Raw genomic sequence first — 23,220 nt, forward strand, 5'->3', positions numbered from 1 at the left:
AGCTGTTGTGTCTTAATTACAGTTAAGCATATAATGTGATGCTTATAGTTGCTTTAACGTATGATACAGCTGCACACTGCATCCTTTGTAAAAACTGAAATTACGCTAAAAATGAAAGAAAACATCCGTGGATATGAAGTGTCAGAGTTGTGTAAATGGAACAGAAATTAACGACTCTCTCCAAAATCTGAGCTGAGGTTTGTTAAGAACCTGAACGCTACTTCAAACTTTACACTGCGTGTTCATGTTTGATGGCGGCGCACACAGAGTGGGACAGCAGCCCTAATAAAACACAGATGCGCAACTGTCAACTGATCTTTTACTAACAATTAAAATAATGGCCTGAGTAGACAAGTTCACGCCTCTCCGACAAACACAGACTCGGAAACTGGAAGCTTGGTGGACGCAGGATTTCACTGCTGCCGTACATTCACGCTTTGGGTTTTAACTTGTCAGGGTGATTTAGAAAATTTCGACATACCTAAAACAGTCGACGTGGTGGGAAGGAATCAAAACCGATCAGCGCCTCCAGTGCATCCTTCACTCGCATCCTGCGCGCTGCCGCTGCGGCCCGCGACTGCACGGAGGGCCCAACATTTAATATGGGCCCGCAGCTTATAGACACTGGATATTCATTTAGGTGCTACAAAACGTTAAAACACGCTTCCTGTGAACTCGGGCCTGCCTTTACTCTTGTTAAAGTTTAGGTTTATCGTATGTGTGTTGTTTTTTTTACCCCACCACCACCACCACCTCTCTCTGTCTTTGGAAATGAGGCTGATTTTTGCCTGGGGGCACCTCTGTCTCAGATCAAAGATTTGTCACAATTCGCCCTTTAAATTCTCTGAACACGACAAGAGACGGTCGCTGGTTTATGTAAGGACAAGAGCTCAGATTTGAACATGACTGAGGAAGGCCTAGTGAGGCTACTCTGCACAAGTGAGTCACCAGGATCATGTTAGTAACAATAAAAATAAAAAATAAAGATGATGATGATAGCAGAAATTAAAAAAAAGTAACCACCACTCAATGAAAAGACAGTAATTCCGTATTAATATTGCACAATTTAATACTGCGATTATTACACAAAGATGTGAACAACGTCAGAGACTGTGTGAACTTAGCAGGGAACGCCTGAGGTAAAATACTGTTGTCTATTCCCTTTAACAGCACATGTACACAGCTTCTGATTTAAACGACCCCCCCACCCTGTTACATAACGAATCACTGCTATTTAAAGTGAACACACGGTGTGCTGACCACTTCGCGATGCTCTGCACACTGAACAGCATTAAACTTTATGATCAGCTTCATCTTGTTTGCCTGGTGATGCCACAACGGACAGCAACAAAAGGACGAGTGGTTTGGATCTTAATGAAGACAAAAGACCATTTCTTGTATATATGTTTTATGTAAGTAATAAAATATTACTATAACATAAATATAAATGTGACTTTGCAGTCTACATTTAGCAATCAACATACAACCAATGTAGTAAATAAAAAGAAAAAAAAAAACAGACTGAAATCCACTGCAACATAACCATTAACAGAGCTAAACAAAAAGCTCCAAACACGTTTAAGAAATAAATATATATATATAAATGGTCAGATTCATAAATGAAATCATATTAAAATATCTTCTTGGAATTAGTAAGTGTACAAAACTGCCCGGAAAGAAACAAAAACAAAACAATATCTCAGAACAAATACAAGTTTACATATTGGACATATTTACATATTGGAAATAATCCTGGCAACATTTTCTCTAAAATCTTTTTTTTTATTAGTATTATTTTTTTTCTTGGAAAAAAAAAAACAACAAAACAAAACAAAACAAAAACGCTTCCCTCATCTGTAGTGAATAGCACTGCTGTAGGCTTTTGGGCTGGTCCAGCATTAATAAATGACACACAACGCATGAGATTTTCAGATTTTACCTTCAGGTCAGAAAAAAAAACCCAAAACATTTCTAAAGTTAAGTCACTTCATCGCTTTCCCTAAAGGAATCATTATTTTTCTTTTCTCCGAATCCAGCGTTTTAATATAATACAATGGATACATGGGACAAAGGAAAACGGTGTGACTGTAACCAGATTTAAACATCTAAAAACACAAGAGGAAAAAAAAATAATTATATTAATATCAGTCATGTACAGGCGTGATATTCCGACATGGGGCACTGAAGTTACCTGAGTTATTATTACTTTTCATTTCGTATTGGACCAATCTCTCTCGAAATGTTTGGAATACGACAGGGTGGCAGGCAGTAAGCAGTGTGAGCTGACAAGCAGGAACCTGTAAACATGGGATTTATTGTGTTTAAGCCAATGGAGATTAGCTCCACTATTTTATTAACACCTATAAAATTGCAATAATAATATCAACGAAAGAATAAGTGCTCCATGCAAAGAAAACAATAATTTGAAAGCAACCCCCCCTCCCATTGAAATAAAAGAAAATGCGTTTGTTTGTTTTTTTTAATTGCCCTTTTAGCGTCTGGTGCTGTTTGCAAATTTCGACGTGGTCAGCTGCTAAGCTTTAAATATCTTTTTCTTATTTTTCTTATTTTTTTTTTTTAAGGCGTGCAAGTCGGGACTTAAACGTCCTGCTGCATTGGACATTTTCTGAAATGTGTCTGACCTTAATTATATGAGTGTTTTCGGGTGCCATAATTTCCATCACTTTTCCACCATCAACTCCCACTGAGTAAACAATAAACAAAAAAAAATAATAATAATAAAATAAACGTAGAGGCTTGCTCTGATGAGTTACAGTACCTATAGCAAATAATGAACGAAATCATAGACAGTCTGCAGAAAGAGAGACACTGAAGTTAAAAGTATTTTCCAAACCAAAACATCACACTTAATATAACAAAGAAAGTATACACTAATATTCAGAAATCTGGTTAATCAGTTTAAGCCTGAAAAAGCAAAATGTTCATTCAGTGTAGGCTATTCGTCTCCAGTGTTGATCATTTTTTTAGGCAAACCACCTCATTCTGGTGAGCGCCAACAGTTCATGGTACACCAGGAGGAGATGGCCTCAGTTGCCACATTTAATTACTCCCCACTTGAAACAGCCATGGGATTTCAAAATTTACTTTATATGCATGTCTCCTCCATATAATTTTGGTAAATAAAGATCTTTGTTTCACTTTAAATGCGCACGGAATCAGTAATATCGAATATTTTTTTTTCTTTTTTTTTCTTGATTTTTTTATTTTTTCCCCCCTCAACATTTTCCCTCTTGCCATCTATTTGTTGGACATGTCGATCTCCGAATACTAAGGGCAAAACACATCTGTTCAACTTCTCCATGTCTCTTTTCTCTCAGGAAAAAACAAAAGCCAAACTTAAATACTGTAAACTCCGTAGTCCCTTTTGCCTTTTCTATCCCCATGCGGAAATGCTGGGATTGTTCATGAAAACAGTCACTGCACAGGACTCTGTAGTGTGCGGTGTAGAGGAGGGGTCTCTGCTTGGGAATATACGTCCTCCATATTCGGGTGAGGGACCCCCACTGGTGTCATTCTTTTCTCTTTTTGTCTTCTGTTGCAAAACCAAACACGCACAACCTCTTTTTCCAACTGCAGAGTGCCGGCTAAAGTGCTGATTTCGTGAGCAGACGGCTTTGGGCATTTTAAGAAATGATTTTCCAGTGCCCCTTTCACCCCCACTTCAATGGAGGTCCTCTTCTTTCGTTTCCTGCCCTGCGCAGCGATCTTGTCCAAATTGGTGGGACTGCCCGTGTTTGAGTCTGTCTCCTCCAGCCACTTGTTTAGGAGCGGCTTAAGTTTGCACATGTTCTTGAAGCTGAGCTGCAGCGCTTCAAACCTGCAGATTGTGGTTTGGGAAAAGACGTTTCCATACAGGGTGCCCAAGGCCAAGCCCACGTCCGCCTGCGTAAAGCCCAGTTTGATCCGCCGCTGCTTGAACTGCTTGGCGAACTGCTCCAGGTCGTCGGAGCTGGGCGCGTCCTCGTCCGAGTGGTCCTGGTGGTGGCTGAACGCCTGCTGGGGCGACTCCATCTGGTTGTCGTGGCTGCCCGAATCGTCGTGGAGCGGGTCCCGCATGCCATGGTGCAGGGAGCCAGGCTGGGGACTCAGCATTGCGTTGAGGTTTGTGTATCCAGGCTGGGAGTAGACCAGCGACTGGTGGCCGTTGGATGCTGGGGACAGCGGGGATAAGTGGTGGGTCGTTGTGGGCGCCCACGAACCATGGTGGCCACTCTGCGTCTGCTGGTGCACCAGGTGAGATCTGTGGTGAAAGCCGCTGCTCAGGTCCTCCCGGGTCGCCTGCACGCTGGCTTTGTGCTCCTGCTGTCCGATGTGGGTGCCGCTGGACCAGTCGGTGTTGGAGGTGGGCAGCCACTGGTGGTGCGTCAGGCTCATCGGATGTCCCGTGTTGGTAGCCGCAAGCCCTTGCAAGTACTCGTGGTGCATCATTTTCTGCACCTCTCTGTAGGTCGTCCCCTGGTGCATCCTATCCGAATCCGGATGCATGAGTGGGTTAGACGGTAAGGAGTTATTCCTCGGAATATACTGAGCTGTTGTCGCCATGGCTCCTACTTCGAAAACTGACGAGCACTTCGGAGGTCTCCAGGCTTTAGAGCCAAAACGCAACAACCTGCTCTGGGAGGTCTTGGGGAAGAGCGAAGACACGCCTCCCTTCCGCTTGTATTGGCTCCTCTCCGATTCAAGCCCACTGGGGACATATTCAATAGGCGCAGGGCTTCAGAGCGTGGAACAGCGCATTTTTCGCACAGGACTCGACAGAGCTCCGATCTTACATATGTTATAGAAAAAACATATGTTCTATTTATTAAATGTCTCTTTCGAGTCTTAACAGCAAAACCCTCTCATTTCTATACTCGCGCTGAGGATAAAAAAAACAAACTTCCGTTAGTCTGTTAGATTTCTTCTCTCCAGTGAAGGTGAAGCGGGGCTGCAGAGGGGTTTGATTAGGTTTCCCTGAGTTTAGATCGGTTGTTTTGCAAATAACCACGTGGGGGAGTACGGAGATCTTTTTGAAGGGTTACCCCCCCCTCACACACACACACACACACACCCTCCCCAAAACCTCCTCCTCCTCCTCCTCCAACAGACACGCATGCACTCACACACACACCCGAGCACCTTTTATAATAGGTCACTGATGATTATAGCGCTCCTCATTTTAAACAGATTATAAGGCGCGATGCTCCAGCTTCGCAGCCACCCACACGACGAGAGGCGTGTAAATAAGTCATGTGTCTGTGAATGCTGCTGGAAATGTGTGACAAATGTTGAAAGTATTTGCTCTATTTCAAAGCCTCCGCGTATGTCATTTATTTGTATTGTCTCGGTAATTTTCAATGTTGTATGATCTCATCATCACCACCCACTTATGATAGGCCAAGATACGCTCGTTCTCTCTCTCTCTCTCTCTCTCTCCACACACACACACACGCGCGCGCGCACACACACGCACACAGTGCAGGTGACAGATATTACACACAATTTATTCACATCATTCAGTATCTTACTTTAAAATCCTGAACGCAATCACATAGCCGTTAGCAAAGGTTTAGTGCCATATCCGATAATAATCATTCATAATTTATCACTGAGCAGTCTAATTTAATTTTTATATGACACTGCATCCTCGCTGTCAAGCTGCTGCAGTTGTTCTGGATCTCCTCAGTCCTGTAAATGTACATTGAACCGTTTCAAGAAAATAAAATTGGCTATATTCTTATATCATTTACCTCTCGAAGCATTTTACTAAGCAGCAACTTGGAGAGAGAAACCTTGTGTTTCTTCCTTCTGGCTCCTTCCTCACTACCTCTCCCGCTTGATCTGATTATTTTTCCCTTCACGTTTTGTCCCAATAGCAAATTACCAATTCTATGAATTGCAAAGCAGCCTCAGAGACGCTGAGGGGTAGGGAGAGTGGGGGGAGATGCGAAGATTGAAAGGGATCTTTGCAAACACAATCACGTTCTTAAATGGAAATGCGGGGCTTTAAACAAATCTTACATCTCTCCCGTTCCATTCGCCTAAAACTCTGCAATCAGGCACATGTTCCACTCCTTCTAAAACAGGAGCTTTTTGGAAGGTTTTTCAGGCGCAACACTCCCATTTTAATCATTTACCTGAAAGCAATGTTTTGCCTTTTTATCTCTGCCGCGTGTTTGTTTGTTGTCATCTTCCCCATGCGACTATTTTCTTTCTATTTACAGGACGACTCGGCTCTAGTGTTCATTTTAATCCGGGACTACATGACTAAAAGGTAAGTTGTCTCCTTTCTGCTGTGACCGCGTCCTTGCTGTACCTCTCGTCTCCAGCGTTAACAATGTAGTGAGAGTGTGTGTGTGTGTGTGTGTGTGTGTGGAAAATGTTGTCGGGGTCACAGGTGCTCGTCATCATCTCTTGAAAGGCGTGGTTTTTGTCCACCCATCCTTTATATATTTATTTGGGACGAGTGGGAGACAATCCGCGCGAGTTATCTGAGTGACGTTTGAGGGCGATTCATTAGCAACAAACTCAGATTTGAAGTTATGTGATGATGATTTTAATGCAAATCACCCGATAACAAACGTCCCATTTTAAGAAACACTTGTAATGAACGTGTGCAAATATTGGTTTTCTTGACTTCTCGAGAAACAAATTATTCGCGTGATTAAATCGACTAATTTCAAGATAGAATAGATTGAAGTCATAACCTACCAAAACATGCATTTACTGAACTAAACATTACTTTGTGTAATTAATGACTGAGAGAATACACCCGGGCGAGCCATATAATATGTAAAACAAAAATAACCAGTAAGACAATGATGGACAACGCTACTCTTAACGCGACTCGTTAATGGGGAAACCCCAGCCAGGACATTTCTTATTGTCACAGTCTTTTCTCTGCGCCGTAAACTCCTGAGAGACCTCACCGGCTGTGTGTCACTGCTGTAAGGGACCGGAGCTCCGCGCAGCTCTCAGTTAATGAAGACGCGTTAGCCATTCAGTCATTCTTGTCTCCCAGTCTATAAAAAGCAGTGGTTTCTGCCACACAGACCCAGGCTTGTGCTTTGCCATGCCGGCGAGGAGCTGCTGGAAAAGAAAGATCCAGATGCTTTGGCCCTTTTGTAAAGAATATGGCCTTGTGTGCGCTGAGGTGCATTTTTGCCAGGGCGCACTAGGTTTCCATGGTGCGCTCGAAGAAAGGGGTCACAGAGAACTTTAGTGGGGAATGACAGGCCGTACAGGAAAAAAGCGGCTGGAAATGACCACGATATGATGGATTAAAAAAAATGACAAAAAAAGAGAGAAAGTGTGAGGCACACGGAGCACGAACCGCAGAGATGAGCGTCGAGGAAGCTGGGTGGTGACCCCCCCCCCTCCTCCTTCCTCTTTTTTTAAAAACCAGAAATAACTTTAGTGCACAAGTCTCTTCTTTGTGTCACCCTGAAAACACGGACCTCTGATTAATTCTTCACGTTGTCAGGAGTTTCTTTCCTGTGGATGTCTTGACAGGAAGCGAACACGCAGGATAAAAACTTAAACTCTAAAACCACACTGTAACGTGGACAAGGACAAGATAAACACAATGCTGTTGCTCTCCAAACACAATTCCCTTGCTTTATTCATTTTTGGAAAAAAAAAGTTTAACTAAATGCAGCTTGTGTATTTCCGTGTTGCTGTAATTTAAGGGGTTTATTTATTAGAATTAAGGGCCTTTTTTCAGTCAGTCACGTGTTAATCTTCCCTCCTGTCTACTTAATATACAGCAGTTATTGTCAGGACGAACCTCAACCAATAGGACCCCATCGACCCTTCAATTAAGCAACATCCCTCTTCCTCCTCCTCCTCCTCCTCCTCCTCCTCCCTCTCTCTCTCTCTCTCTCTCAGTGGGTACAGTAGGGTTGCAGCGTAAAGAACAAATAATCATCCATGACAAATAGTTTAGGGGAGAATCGTGAAATGATGTCACCGGATTTTCTGTACTATTCAATGATGTGATAAAAATAGTGTAGAGGGAGGAAAAAAATAACAATCCATTATCTGTTTTAAAACATGAAAGTTTAAAAAAAACTGAACTGGAGGTTTTTAAAGCGGAAAAGTCCAGATTTGACGGGAGGTTATTTTAGTCCTAATCATATAATCTTATGCAAACATTTAATTTCGGGTCATCGAGTTTTATTTCCACAGGTTCACCTGCAATAACACACACACACACACTTATAAAGAGCCTCAATTCCAGGGGGAACATGTCGACCGACCACAAGCGATGTTTGGATTTTAAAATTCACATAGAATAATATCACAACTCAATCAGACAATTATATTTCGGTTCCCTTTTTTTTTCTTTTTTCTTTTTTTTTGATAGACATGCGTAATAGGTACTAAATATGCAATAGGGGGGAAAAAACACTGTTTGCCCATCTATTTTGAAGACCAAATCGTCCCATGCTTTTCAGGTAACTTTTTTCCTTTTCTTTTTTTGGCTAATGAACTTGGGCTATTCTGCCAGCATCCCCCTGAGAATGCGACGGGGAGCAAACGCTTCTCTTGTGGTAAAAGGTGCGAGTTTCTTCGTCTATCTCTCGGCTAATTAGGCGGGGTCTGAACACGCCAGGATGAATATTCATGAAAGGCACCAGCGCGCAATTAGTAGTGGAGAGAGTTCCCAACTTCAATCCCCAAACAACGCAGCTTGCAGAGGAACAGGGTACCGGTACCCCCACCCACCGCCACCCCACCCCCCCTCCGCCCTGCACCGCGCGTCTCTGCTTCTTCTCAAGCACTCTTTGAGCCCTCACTTATTCTCTCAGTTCTTATCAGCAAGCCTCCTGCTCCCATTTTCAAAGCAGCCACCAACATAAGTGATTTGTCCACTTCATTTAAATCTCCATGTTGGGAATAACAGCTACTCCAATTAGATTTCTCAATAACTTCCGAAATGGTCAGAGATATTTCACGTGTCAGTTGAGGTTTTCGGACTTCTTTGGAGTCACTTCACGACAAATGAACAAAATCTCAATCAAAATCTTAACGTCTGTACGTCTGAATTTTAAGAGACTCCACTGATATGACCACATCACTCCGTGTGATGGAACATGCACATCCGCCGGAGAAGCTCGCACACAAACACAAGCGTGCAGGTGCAGAAACACAACCTGTACCTGCACCTTTCACCTAATGATGCATATCATCTAACAACACATGATTTCAGAAGCTTCACACCTCACTATTTCAAATCCCCTAAATTGCCAGTGGCCCCTGGTTCACACACCTGCTCCCATCCCCTAAGCCTCCCTTCTACCTGTCTCTGGGTCTGTGTGTCACGCCGGCGTGAGCCTTAGCCTGCGTGAGCCTTAGCCTGCGTGGCTGACTGCCAGTCCATCCGCCAGCCGAGGACCCACAATCCTCTGCTTTGAATTCAAGGTGATTCTTATCCCCGACCCCCTCCTGCCCCAGCGCGGTTGCCTCTTGCCTCCATAAAGACGTGTTTATGTATGTATGTATGTGCAGAGGGGAACATGGGGAGGTTTTTCAAGGGTTGGGGGGAGATAAGCAGAGGAATTTGAGGCCGGTGAATATGGATGGGGTCCCTGCTTTTAGAGAGCACCGCTGATAGAGAGGTAAACAGCTCCTGGCCAGGAGAAGGGAGAAGAGGGGGTGGGGGGTTGATGCATGCACTGGCATACATTTGAGGCCTAACTCCATATCCCCCTCTCTTCACTCGGCATCACTGAGGACTATCTATCACCTTAATCTGTTATATTGTCGAGCTTTTGCTTTTGGACAATCTTGTGGATTTCGACAATGAGGTTCCATTATCAATACACAGAGAGTGAGGGTGTTGGCAAAACTGATTTCAGGCTGGCGAGTTCTGGGTTTCTCTACGCTGACGCTGCGTTTTTGAGAACGGCGAAATGAGTGCAGGTTATAGGTTACGGGTGGCATTGTTTCTGTGCGTACAGGCTGTCAGGTATTACTACCAGACATTGTAGCAGTCATCATTATTGTTAGGATTGTCACAAACCTCATTCAGCATCAGTGGGATTTCCGGCAATCCCGCCTACAACTCCACACTCTTCTCTTCTCAATATGATGACAAGACCCGTAACATGATGATCATAGACTTCTGACCCTCACTCGTTTTCTGTCTGTCTCTTCCTGTCTTCTCTCCTCCTGACAGATCCTGCGAGGCTGAGCGGCTTGCAGACACGAAGGCCACGACCCAAACAGGACACAGCAGGAGTGAGTCGACGTGTCTCACACAGTGTGTGTGTGTGTGTGTGTGTGTGTGCGTGTTCAAATGCGCAAACATGTTGCCTGGTACAGAAAGGCTGTTGTTCATGACTCTGCTGAGCTCCATTCCAGTATCTTTGCCTGTTTATTTCAGAGTTGGGTATGAACAAGCATGACTTTACGTGTGTGTGTCAGAGAGAAGAGAGGAAGACAGAATCACTTACTCATTTCATTTTGTTGCTGTTGCAGCTCTATTTTGGTGCAACTGGCAGGGAACATATGGGAATAGATTTGGAATGACATTTAACAAAGGCCCCAGTCTGATTTGAGCCCAGGAAGCTGCTCTTCATGGTTACCACCTTAATCTCTAATTCGACTTCTGTTTTGTTTTAATGTCGTTTTTGCTGTAGCAGAATTAAACGATGAATAAAGTTAACTTTATTTGGGGAAGAACACCCTGTTTGCATCGGCTAATCCAGGGGGGTTGTTTTGTTCCACAGGTATGCCCTCTCAGGCCCTGACTTTTCTTTGGGGCAGCTGCTTAGTTTTATCCCACTTGATTGCTCTCTTGGCCACGACACAACACAGCTACTCTCTCTCTCTCTCTCACACACACACACACACACTCTTCAGACACACACACTCCAGAGAACTTCCACACTAAGGCCCCACCGCAAAGTTATTAATGAGCTGTTTAATTTTAATTAGATAGTAATTCATGTTAATGCCTGCTTAATGGAGCCAAATAATTCCCCTCGGTCACTCGGGGTCTTTATGCTTCGTTTACCAGCCCCTGCAGTTATTCTCTGGCTTTTGTTTTTATATTACATTTCCAAGACTTTTTTTTTTTTTCCAACCAATGAGTGAATGATGAAACAGTGAAAGCAAGAAACATATGGGGTGAGTGGAGCGTATCCGTGTGTGTTTGTGTTTGTGTGTTTGTGTGTTTGCGTAAGAGTGTCTGTGTTCTTTTTATTTATATTTCATTTTCATTTAAGCGCTTGTTTAATCAGCTGTGATGAAAGTATGTCTGCATGTGTGAAAAGTTGAGATACTAAGCCAAACACACACACACACACACACACACACACACAGGCTCTTTTAATGCACAGGCCGTTACAGTAAATGCCTTAAGTCAGACCAAAGAAAAGGTCAATCTCAGTATTGAACAGCGAGCAGGGTTAAACCCTCAGGTTGAAGTGCAGGTACCAAGACATTTGCAACAGAGAGGTCGTGACCTTTTTGTTCAGGCCGGGCCTCAAGGTAAACGCTAAATTGCCACTGCGCCTCGTCACATGTGCATCAACTGCGCACCTAGAGGAGGGCGCGTTTGTTTCGAGACACCCCTCACCCCTTGAGGTTCAAACATGGGTAAGGCTATGTGTAGGAGTGACCACAGTGTGTGTGTGTGTGTGTGAGTGGTAAATGCTGTTGAGTCTGTCTCAGTTCTGTCTGGGTGCCTCGGCTCTAACGGAGCACTAAGCTGAGTGGTCGAATTGAGTTAGTGGCTACAGACAAGGCTTTTAATTGTTGATTGACCAGTCTGAGTGCTTCCTGGGCTGGGGTCATTGCAGAGAGCAGGGGGGGGAGGTCCCCAGGCCCCAATGGCAATTTCAGCCACACACACCCATGCACCACCGGAGAGCTGGAAAGAGATGGAGAGGAGGACAGTACAAAGGTGCATAGGACACGGCGAGGGGGATGGAGAACAGCTGGGAGACGTCAGAAAGTTAGAAAATTTGTTGTGCTTCATTCTTTTTTATTTTTTTACATGAAGTTTGATCTCCGGATTTACGGGGCCTTGTGATTCCAGCAAAGAGAAACACACTGACAAGAGCTTTAGTCCCTGTGAGCAGAGCGGACTTTGAGGTCCGAAGATTAGCAAGTTCCATGTTTACTCCTCCGCAAAATCTCAGCTCCGTCATCTGTTTGACAATTACAAATTTACTTTGTACCCGTTCCATTCACTTCCATGCCCCGGCTCTCCCCTCCCTCTTTATCCTCTCCTCTCTCTCCCCGACTCAGCCCTCGTTTTTCTAATTCTGCACGGGGGCACAAAAGCCCATTCTGCTGTTTTAGCGGGTTAGCTCCTCTCTCCTCTCCTCCCCTCCTCTCCACCTCTCCTCTCGTCTCCTCTCCTCCTCCTCCTCCTCCTCCTCCTCCTCCTCCTCTCGGCTCACAGCAGGTGCCCGTCCTCGGCTAACATTTGTTATCTCTAATCCTGCAGGTTCGGCGCACAAAAAGAGCGTAGTAAACTCTCTCTCAGACCTAATCCCACCACTTCTTTTTTGATGGCGCTCCCCTCGCCCTCCTCTCCTCTTTTCTCCCTTCGCTATCTCTCTTTTAGGCTGCTGGGGGGACACTTCACTTCTCTGATTGCCACATAGCTTTTTATCACCATGGCCTTCAATTTGGGGGGCAGCTGTTGGTGGTGGGGGTGTCGTCCCCCCCCTTTCTTTATACCTTCAATTCCAACTCTCCTTTTCCTTTCTCTCCCCCTCTGTCTCCTTTTTTGGCCCCTTCTCCCTCTCCCTCTCTCTATCTTTCTCTCTGTGTATCATTTACAGTCATTTTCTGGCAATTAAAATGGAGCGCTGCTGCAGGATTTTCGCCTGCAGTGCAACACTACAGCGCTGATGAATAATTCTTCACCCTGCAAACTGGAAAGCTAGCCTTTCTTTCATGTCGGCCCTTTGTTGATTTACCATTAAAACTTACTGCACCGTGCTATGAGTGGAGGGCCCGGCTCTGCGGGAACTAACAAAAAGCAAAACTGAGGATGAAGCAGATATGTACATATGCTTTGGGGTCATTTTTTTTCAGCCTAGGTTCAAGAAGTGTCTGAGTTATGTATGTGAGTGATTTATATTTGTGTTTACGGCTTAAATTTATGCTGCAAGAGTCTTTTTATTTATGTCCACTGTCTCGTTGTGTACCACTTAGGTTTTATGTTAATTTTCCTTATCAACGGTTTTCATTACGGGGCTTAGCTGTATTGTGTGAGTGATTAGACGTTCATTCATCTCTGTGTCTCTTTCACGCACACACTGACACACACACACACACACACACAGCAAGCGGTGACTGATGTGTGGATGGAGTGTGTGCGGTGCTCAGGCCGCAGAGGTGGGGTGGTGTTGGCACTAAATTAAATGATGTGGGTCCTCAGGCCAGCCCTGCAAAACATCCTGGAGTGGACTATTCTCTGCTCTGAGTGTATTAGTTTAATACAAAGAGTTTATTGTCCCAGAAGGAGGACGATAAAAGCTCACATATTAAGTTTCACAATAATAAATAAAAAGACAGTAAAATAAAAAGACTAGACACGAGAAAATAAAGCATTCAGGATAAAGCAGAGAGACATAAATTACCACAAATTCTTGGATTCTATGAATCTATATCCTGTACTTGATAGACCCTGCAGTCAAATTTTTGTCAAATTTAAAGTATTTGGATTTATTTATTTAGAGTCCTGCTGTTAGTGGTGAATCTTTGTGAAGAAACAGGATTTTCTGTTCAAACCACTTAACCAACCCATTTTCACAACAACTTGCAATTTTGCAAACATCAACTACCCCCTCTGGAAAAATTATAACATAGGATTGTTTTTTCCAAAAGGTTTCGTTTTGATACAAACATATGTAGTATTGGGTTCTTAAATAGCCGTGGCAAATCTGAGAGAAGAAATTAGGGTTTGACCCCAGGATTTGTGTCCCATTCTTCACTGAAAATCAATGCATTAACATCAAGCACGTAATTTTATTTGTCTGAACTTCAAGAAAAAAAGAGGTGGACTGTGGGTACCAGCCTGGCAAAAAAAAGCTCATATCATTGAATTTCATTTTGATCCAATACCATGTAATACCAAGTCCAGAATCACCAATACTGGCATCAACGCTGGTACATTTTAGAATTGAAATGCAATAATGTGCTGTCACACAGGGGAGTCATTTACCAAATATTTGATATTTATTGTTATTATTCTCTGTTATTTACTGAATGACACGCATGTTAAATCCAAAGACGGTTTTTGATGGAAATCAACAAGGTGAACCGCAACAGTGGCAAAAAGCATAGAGTGCAGCTCCATCTGTTCATATGCTGAAAAAAAGATCTAACATCAGAATGATCAACTTTCTCTGGTAGCCTACAGATGTTCTAGATGCTCGACATCAGTGCTAGTGTCACATTTTAGGTATCACTTGTTACTAACTGCAACTGCAGCTACTCTTAATTGTGCTGTTTGCAGCTTTTCGTGTCGTCGTGGCACAATAGGTTTGTTTTACAAGAAACAAAGTGTATGTTCCTCTAATAATAATAATGATAATGATAATGATAATAATAATAATGAGCCAGTTGTCCAAGAGGGAAACAGGAAGAAGTTTAAGGAGCTTTAGCCCTGGCTGCAGGGGTTGAATTAGGGCCTCCCTGCCATGTCATCTGGCTCAGTAGTTATCTCCCAGTCAGTTGTATAGGCTTCAGCATATTGAAGAGCAAATATGAACACACGCTCACTTGGATCCACGGACAGGCACACACATGAGCAAGCAAACACTCGTGCACACACACACACACACACACATGCAAGCACTGAGAGTAAACAAACAAACACTATTTTTCACACTGTCACACTCACATGGACACAGTCACACGCTGAAGAAATAATGGTGGCCGGAGGCACTCTTAGTCCTCTCTCTCTCTCTCTCTCTCTCCCTCTCTCTCTCCCTCTCTCTGTCTGTCTGTCCTGTCTCTCTTTCTCGATGTCTCTGAGGCAGAAAGCATGCTCCGGTCCTCACTGTCTGTTAGATTTGATCACCATCACCCAACTGCAACGGACAGTGCACAGCTCAGCTCAGCTGACGGCTCATTGGCACACACACACACAGCTACACTGCCAGAGGATATTACATGCAGTGTCTGACACCTCTAAATAACTGTTTACTCTGTGTGTGTGTGTGTGTGTGTGTGTATCTGAGCATGTGTATTTGGCTTTGCATCTTTTTTGTCTGTATGGTTGCCTCTCCATCCAAAACTGGGTGAGTGTCTGTGCGTGTGTGTGTGTGTGTGTGTGTGTGCGTGCGCACATGAGGCAACAACTTGCATATGAAACATATCCAAAATGATCATCACCCTGCTTCTACATGGCTGTCCCCATCACTATCATATGCAGCCTGTAATTCCTTGAAGTACAACTGCTCATTTGAATTGACAATGTCCTCATCGTTTGTGAGAGAAAGTCAAGTATAATTTCACTGTGTAATGACTGAGCGAAAATAATCCAAATAAAAAGATGTGAATGAATTTCTGTCTGATGTGGAGTTTTTTATTTTGTTTTTTAGAGGTCTGGCTTCACATGATGTGTTACTGTGACTGTATAAGCACATTAATTTGTGATTCATCTGTATATTCTTCTATTTGCTGGGGTCCTCGCCCCCCGTCCCACACACACACACACACACACACACACACACACACAAGCACAGACGAGGTCTCAAAAAGCTGCAACAAGAAACAGGGAACTGTGCGTGTGTGTATCTGCACACGCACACACACGTGCATACATGTATCTCTGTCTGTCTGCAAAGTGGTTTTAATAAGACAGAAAAGAGGGGGTACAGTAAATCCTAAATCTGAGCACACCCATTTCAGAGACCCGAGGGTGCCACGCTATGATTGACAGGCCTCCTTTCACTGGCGCTGTCGGACGGGGGACGGATTAGGACCGTCTCGCCCTAAAGGGCCATTGTGGGTCCACGTCTCCCAGCTGCTTCACCATGCGCCCCTCTCCACACCCAAGGAGGGGCTCTTACGAGTCTGTGCATTAGGGTGATGCGGAGTGTGTGACATGGGTGCACTTGACCTTCTGTCTTTATTCTCTGATCTGTTAAAATAGCTGGATGTTACCGTTAAGTCCAAAGTTTTGTTTTATTGCTAGATTTGTTAATCAGAAGACTTTAAAGAAAATGAACTACACAACTTTCAAATTAAATAACATGAAAAAAGAACTGGAAATAATTATTAGAAGCATCATAATTATTCCATGCTGTCACCCTGTCACTCTAGAATCAAATGAATGGATGCTCACACTTTTCAATTCACATAATTGTTAACCCACTTGCACAGATGCATTTCTGGGTTTTTGCACTTGGTTTGAAAATGTTTTTAACTCGTCTACTTCAAGAACGAAAGGTTTTACAGAACAGCTCCCCGGGTTGTGAGATGAGTCAGTCAGGTAACGTATGTTGGGACAGGTGACACTCTTGTGGCTGTAAAACCCAGGTGTGTTGCTATAGTTGCCTGCGGCTCTGCCTGCACTCTGGTGTGGATCGGAGGGCTGTTAGACAGGTATTTGTAAAGTACAACTGCCTGAAGTCTCAAAACTTTATCACATAATGACAGAAGCACCAGCTGAACTGGTTTTGTTCCCTCTTAAACAAATATAAATAATAATAAAAAAGGGATTTTAAAATGGAGCACTGACGTTGTTCTTCCCTCTGTGTTCATGAGCAGATGACTTTTGACTTTCACATTGGCACCACATTTTATTCTATTGCATTTTACTGAAAATATCATAAAGACCTCAAAATTGTATACTTGTATGTAAGTGTGTGTAAAAGAGACAGAGAGAGAGAGAGGGAGAGAGAGAGAGAGAGAGAGAGAGAGAGAGAGAGAGCACTACAGCACTACATGTGAATACATGCCAGTAATATGACCTTTCCAACCTTTCTGATGCTCCCCTGGGGTTTCCCATCCGTTTCCAAAGAGGCCTTGTGGGGAGTGCCCATCATGGGGGATCCTTCTTGGTTATGAGACCCCTGGCGTGGTTGCAGGGCAGGGCGGGCTGGCACTGAGGCAGCACTGGTACAGAGCGTTGCCAGGAGCGGGAATGCCAGAGGCCAGCCACACTCTTGCTGATAACCTCCCAGGCAATCAGACTGCTGTGGTAGTGAGCTGCAATCTGAACGATAAAGCAGGGGAAGAGAGAACAGGACCTGTGATTAGCATTACATGACAGTCTGTGTTGACACTGTAATGATATAAGCTAATCGACTGAGTGTAAACAGACACATTGTTTCAGGTTAAAGTGAGTATATTGTTAAGATGCACCCCCAGCTGTACTTGTAAGCATTTTGCCCTCAAAGTGTGCGCAACACGAGAAGTCCTTGGAAGAAGAGCCTTGATTTGATATGTGCAAAGGGTGAAAAAAGTTGCCCTCCTTCTATCCATGTCCCTGTCACCCCAGCGGAAAAAGGAGTGGATTGCTCTCACTCTCACTGTCTCACTTCCCTTCTCTCTTCTCCATTTCTCTGTCTGATGAAAGAGGAGCTATGATCGCTTCGACAACAAAGAGCCCAGCCGCCTGTGTTTGGATGAGGCTTTCCTTTCTTCTCTCCTTCCTCCTCCTCCTCTATCTATCTCTTCTAACCCCGTCTGATCTCACTTACTCTCTCTTTCCTCTGTGCCCCCCCCCCCGATCTTTCCCCCCTCACCCTCACCCTCCCTTCCTGCTCTATCTCTCGCTGCCTGATGCCACTCACTGGCGTTGCTCCTCCGTTTTCTTCGTTAGGGCCTCGGCGATACAATCAGGGGACGGAATTAAAAATCAGAAAGTGTCCTTGTCGAAGAGACACCCCGGATGGCGCACTTTGATGTCTCCTCGGAAATTTGAAATTCATATGTTGTCACACTTCATTTTACCCACCCCTCCACCCCCACCCCCCTCTCTCTCACACACACACAGACACAGAGTTTTTCTCCTTCTACTTTCTCCTTTTCTTCGTCTTCCTCCTCCTCCTCCTCTCTGTCAAGCGTCATCATGTACTATTCAGTTAGAAAGAGAGAAACGAAGGGAATGGAGAAGAACGTAAAATGCATTGAACAAGGGTTTCTGAAAGCCCTTTCTTGTCTTTTATTTTTCATGTTTTTACTTTGTGAAGAAGGCGGGAAGATATAATGAATCATTTAATTTTCTTTTGATTGTAGGTACTGGGGTGCGTGGGCTTAGAGGTAGATGACAGGCAGTGAGGGACCACAGGATGGGGTGGAAATGTGGCGGCGGGCCACTTTGATGCCATTTCAGAACCCACCGCCAAGTCAAAGCTGTTTGACAGAGTGAGGAAAGTGTGGCTGCCACACACACTCTGTGGCACACACACACACACACACACACACACATTCAGACAGGCACATAAACTTTCTGGCAGAAACCCAAGCATGGTCCCCAGTGCAAACAAATAAATGCACATGCCGCACAGCTAATCTCCACCCATGATTTCTTCAAACCCTCAAAATGAAAGACAGGAGTTCGGACGTAATCCTGTTAGGATTTCAATAAGGGAAACATCAAAACACGTTAATTTTACACTGAATAGCACGTGAGTCACTGTGTAAGTGTGAGCGAACGCACTGTGGAGATCTGAAGGAATTCCTCTTTTAAGACGTGTGGAAGAATAATTAGTTTTGAGTCAATGACATTAATAAACAGTGGCCATCCAAAAGAAATCTCAAGAGCTCGGTTTGGAAATGACACATTTCTGGACACATTTCTCATTCATGTCTTCAAGAAAATGAGGGGGCACATCACCGGGTCCTTGATGGTCCCTCCCAAGACAGTTACAAATGGGCATGAAGGTGGGGTGGCGAGGGCTGGTAAGGGGTAGAGGGGAAAGTGAGTGAGCAGGATGGGGATGGAGACGGGGATGTGGAGTCCCACCGGTCCACTATACCTCCGATTCATCATTAATCACTCCCACTGAGCCCCTCAGACCCTCCCACTGCTCCTTACCACCCCTGTCTTCCACCTATAAGACCCTCTCCCCAAGGTGGTTGCAACCCATCCCTCCTTCCCCCCCTCCAACCATCCAACACTACCCGTAACACTTGCCCCTCCTCAAAACAACAATTTCTGTTATCTGGCACCTCAGGAAAGTCACCCTTCTTTGTCTCCACATCTTTTTCTCTCTGTTTATACCCCCCCTCCCCCGTCTCACTCTACATATGTGCCCCCCCCCCCCACACACACACACTTTTTTCTCTCTCGTTTTCGTTTTCTCCCTCTCTCTTTGTGACGAATGGGTTTTAATAAAAGCTGACCGAGCGATGAAATTAAAGGAGTGCATCCCATGGCCAGCTATAGCTCCAGCCTGAGCGTGGCACTGACATATTTAAAACAGGGCCTTAATTCAGTAGCCTGTACGTGTCTTACATCACCAGGGCTCCACAGTGTTATCAGAATCATTATTACTGCCTGACACTGTGTTGTTGTTGTAAAAAAAAAAAAAAAATCACAGTCTTAACTGGCACCAGAGGAGAGAAGCATTTAGCAGCCCCTCTGTCCTTGTGCCAACAGTGACCCCCATAAAACAGTTTATTCCATTGACCCTATTAGCAGATATTAGGCCCCATCTCCCATGCTGCCTCATTACAGTCCTGGTTCATAAAAAATGGGGGTTGGGATTGAAGAGGTGGTCAGAGACAGAAAGCAAGTGTGCGTCTTTTCCAAGGGAACCCTTCCATAAGGAATAACTGACATGGAGGACTTACCCACGCCTCAGGAGCTCTCGCTCAACGTTAGAAAGCATTGTTTGGTTGGATTACAGGGTTAGGAGGGGAACCTAATCCCCTAATTTTTAATCTCTTCTGATTCCAGAGGGATGCTCAAGAGACTGGGGGGGCTTCCCTGGCACAGTTTGGGTAGGTGGGTTTCGGAAAGGGAGGGGGGGCAGGGAGGGGTGAAAGGATAAAAGAAGAGGGGAGGTTTCTTAACAAAGGGGCGTATGATATTATTGATGGGGCATGACTCTATTTCTCTAAGAAACTGTGAGATCAGCATGAGAAATCTTTAAATGTAGCAACCGAAGCCATTTTTTAGTGTTTGAAATTTGAAATCGTGGGATGCTAAAAAGTATGTGAAGAGTTCCAAAACTCAAAATATCAAGAGTAAAATCAAGAGGAAATGATAGCAGCTCATGAGTGCCTTGTAACAGAAATAATTCCAATCCTATTTGTAGGCTGTGCACTACGCAACATTCAGAATCGTTCTGTGCCAGTGATAACATATCCTTCTCCCAAAACATTTCTGCTTTGTCATTTCATACCCTCACCACCATGTGTCTGGGTGTGTGGATAATTTCTCAGACAGCTTACAGTGACAGGCTTTTGGGACGGAGGGATAAGTTGTCTGGAAGCTCATCCCTATAATCTGTGAAGGATATACAGGGTCTCCCCAGGCGGGATACAGGGACTGTTCATTCACCTGCAGCATTAGCTCAATAAGATTAGGACCTGGACTGGAACCCAAACACTCGCTGTGGGCGGAAATATATATATAGGAGTATATAAAAAAAAAATCTCATAGCGGAAATTTGTTTGAAATTTCTAAGCTGGAAACACTGTTAACACCTTCTGCAATGGGAATTTCAAAATCCAGTTGATGCACAAAAACATATTAAGGGAAAGAAGGGACATCAAACCACCAACCGGGTTCAACTGAAGGACTCTTTCAAATGTAAAGTTAGCTATGGAGCTGGCGGGAAACGGAGCAGGAGGGATGGAAACAGGAACGGAGAAGGGAGGGTGGTCGCGGCAGACGCACAGAGTTAGAAATCATTGCAGCCATTGACGAAGTAACCTTGGGCGGCCTCCAGCATGACTGAGGGAGTGAGTGAGCGACGGGGTCTTGGAGACGGGCCAAGCGGAGCCTTTTGTGCCAGCAGCCGCCACATTCCAATCAGCCACGGATATTTATACTCCGGGCCTAATTGAAAGGTTGGCTTGTGAACCATCTGCATGCACCCACACCCCAACTCCCCTTTCAACACACACACATACACACTTTCTCTCACTCTTTAGTGCTTTACCACCACAGACACAGCTTTGACCCACAGAAGAGGGAGGCCAGACATGCTGCATCTGTGTCAGCTAACATCCCACTAGAGGCCACAAATGCAGAGGGTGACTTATGGCGAAATCGTTTCTCCCAAAGGTTAAATTCAGAATTTGTTTCTGGCTCTTGATATTTACTTCTCATTATGAGAATTATGTGAGAAGGTGCTGGTAGGGAACGCATTACCACACACATGCCACATTATGACATCATAGCTTTAAAACGCTGCTGCAACAAGCTAATATTTTAAAACTGATTGAACCTGTCAAGAGGTTTTAATCACATGTAAATAATAACCCCAATAATACATTTCAAATATCCAATGTCCCTTTCAGTAGGATTAAAGTGTTCATAAGAACAATATATGGGAGACAAACATGGGAACTAGACTCTTTATCCAGTGGTAATTTCTACAAAGTGAGCCAACAAACCTGTAGTCAGTAATACTGTGCAGCTGAGGGAGTCTGGCAGTTGATAAAAGAAACTCAGCACCAGTGTGAGATAAATGACTTGATGATTGATTACCGCCTAAAGCAGAAAAAATGAGCACAACACAGAATCAGTCAGTGACGTTTGTGTAATTTTCTCACAGCAGCTTCTCTATATAACACAGCGCTGAGTTTGTTGAGACGGTACTTTTTCACAAGTTATTCTGATGAGGAATCATTATAACAAAAGACGAGTTTCCAACAGCTTCACATCCATTCTTCTACTGTACATCTTCCTTCTATACTTCTAATAAATTTTTTATCTAGAAATAAAATTAAAACCGTATCAATGCCATGTACCTCTTATTTCTTCATCTCCTGTACACGTTTCCACAGGTGACAGGAATAAAGTCTGATCCTGGTATGTGTTTTACATGTAATCGTTAAAAACTCGTGGAAGGTAATAATATTTTTATGACAAAATGCAAAGTGATGTAGTCGCTCAGTACTGCTATGAAAACAAAACTGATATGTAAACTGATAGTATACAATATCTGGATAAATACAACATTCATGTGTCAAGCTAATCTCAAATCTTATCATCTCATCTTAAAATCTGAGTATAAGTTGAACTGACTGCCTAACCACAAGCCAAACAAGCCAAGCCAAAATCAGGACTCCGGGGAGCCACGGAACAGCGAAACACAAATATTAGACTTCTGCTTCACAACCCCGAAAAAAATGCACCACAGGCTCATGGGATCGGGTAACTAAACCTCCTGATTAATGCACAATTATTGTTGTGTTGTGTCACTTAACAGGATGGGCTGATGGAGTTTGCAGCACTGGTGAGGAGTGTGTTAAAGCTCTCGGCGAGCATCCAGCTGGCCCTTCGCTCATCTCTGGGACGCGTTAGGCTTCCTGTGCCAGCTGGCACTGGAACACACCGTCATGTTCATTCATGACAGCCATCTCCAAAAAACTTGTGAAAAACCTCGTGATTCTTGAATGCTCCTTTCACAAGATGATTTCAAAAGGGGAAAACATAGAAAGAAAGAACGAACGAACACCTTTTCATGTGTTCTGAGTCAAGGACATTTGGGGCAACTTGGAAAAGTTTGTTCAATATGTCGCCCAAAACATTATTTATGTTTTGTGTATGATGCGTCTCACATTTACACTGATGCAAAAAGGCAGTTAAAAAAAGACAACAAAGGTTTGCCATATACTCAGTGTCCCTATCATGTGGTGCTGTATATGCTAATGGTACCCATAGTCAGAGCATGTTTTATGTCTGTAAAGGAAAAATGCCTAAATTAAGCATATTTAAAAAAAAAATAGGCATAAATACAAAAACAGATCAGTTTATACTGATCAGTGTTCATGGTGCACAACGCAATGCACAGTGGAGTTAAGTGACCTGCTCACGGAAAAGGTTTTTCTTTTCTTTTTTTGTAAATCTGGGAACAAAAATAAAATAACGTTATATAATGAACATTTGTAATGTAATTGTTAATGAACAAATATTCAAAGTTGGACTTTAATGAATGTCTGGTATTTCTCCTGTTAGTAGGAAGCGACACACTCAATAATATTTTTACTATAGGTTTTAAAAAGTATCAAAATATTATAAAAGGTCATCTAAACCTCCAAATTTTTAGCAGCTTCAAAACT

The 23,220-nt window shown here is 43.8% G+C and overlaps 1 protein-coding gene across 1 annotated transcript; it reads right to left on the reverse strand.

Moving 5' to 3' along the window:
- Positions 1-1,078: 1,078 nt before the first annotated feature.
- pou3f1 (POU class 3 homeobox 1) lies at positions 1,079-7,585 on the reverse strand. The gene has a single exon (XM_046400857.1). The coding sequence runs from the start codon at positions 4,561-4,563 to the stop codon at positions 3,436-3,438; it is 1,128 nt and encodes a 375-aa protein (XP_046256813.1). The 5' UTR covers positions 4,564-7,585; the 3' UTR covers positions 1,079-3,435.
- Between the last annotated feature and the right edge of the window lie 15,635 nt (positions 7,586-23,220).

The sequence above is a fragment of the Scatophagus argus genome, chromosome 9 (genome assembly GCF_020382885.2).
Source record: "Scatophagus argus isolate fScaArg1 chromosome 9, fScaArg1.pri, whole genome shotgun sequence".
Taxonomy (NCBI): Eukaryota; Metazoa; Chordata; class Actinopteri; family Scatophagidae; genus Scatophagus; species Scatophagus argus.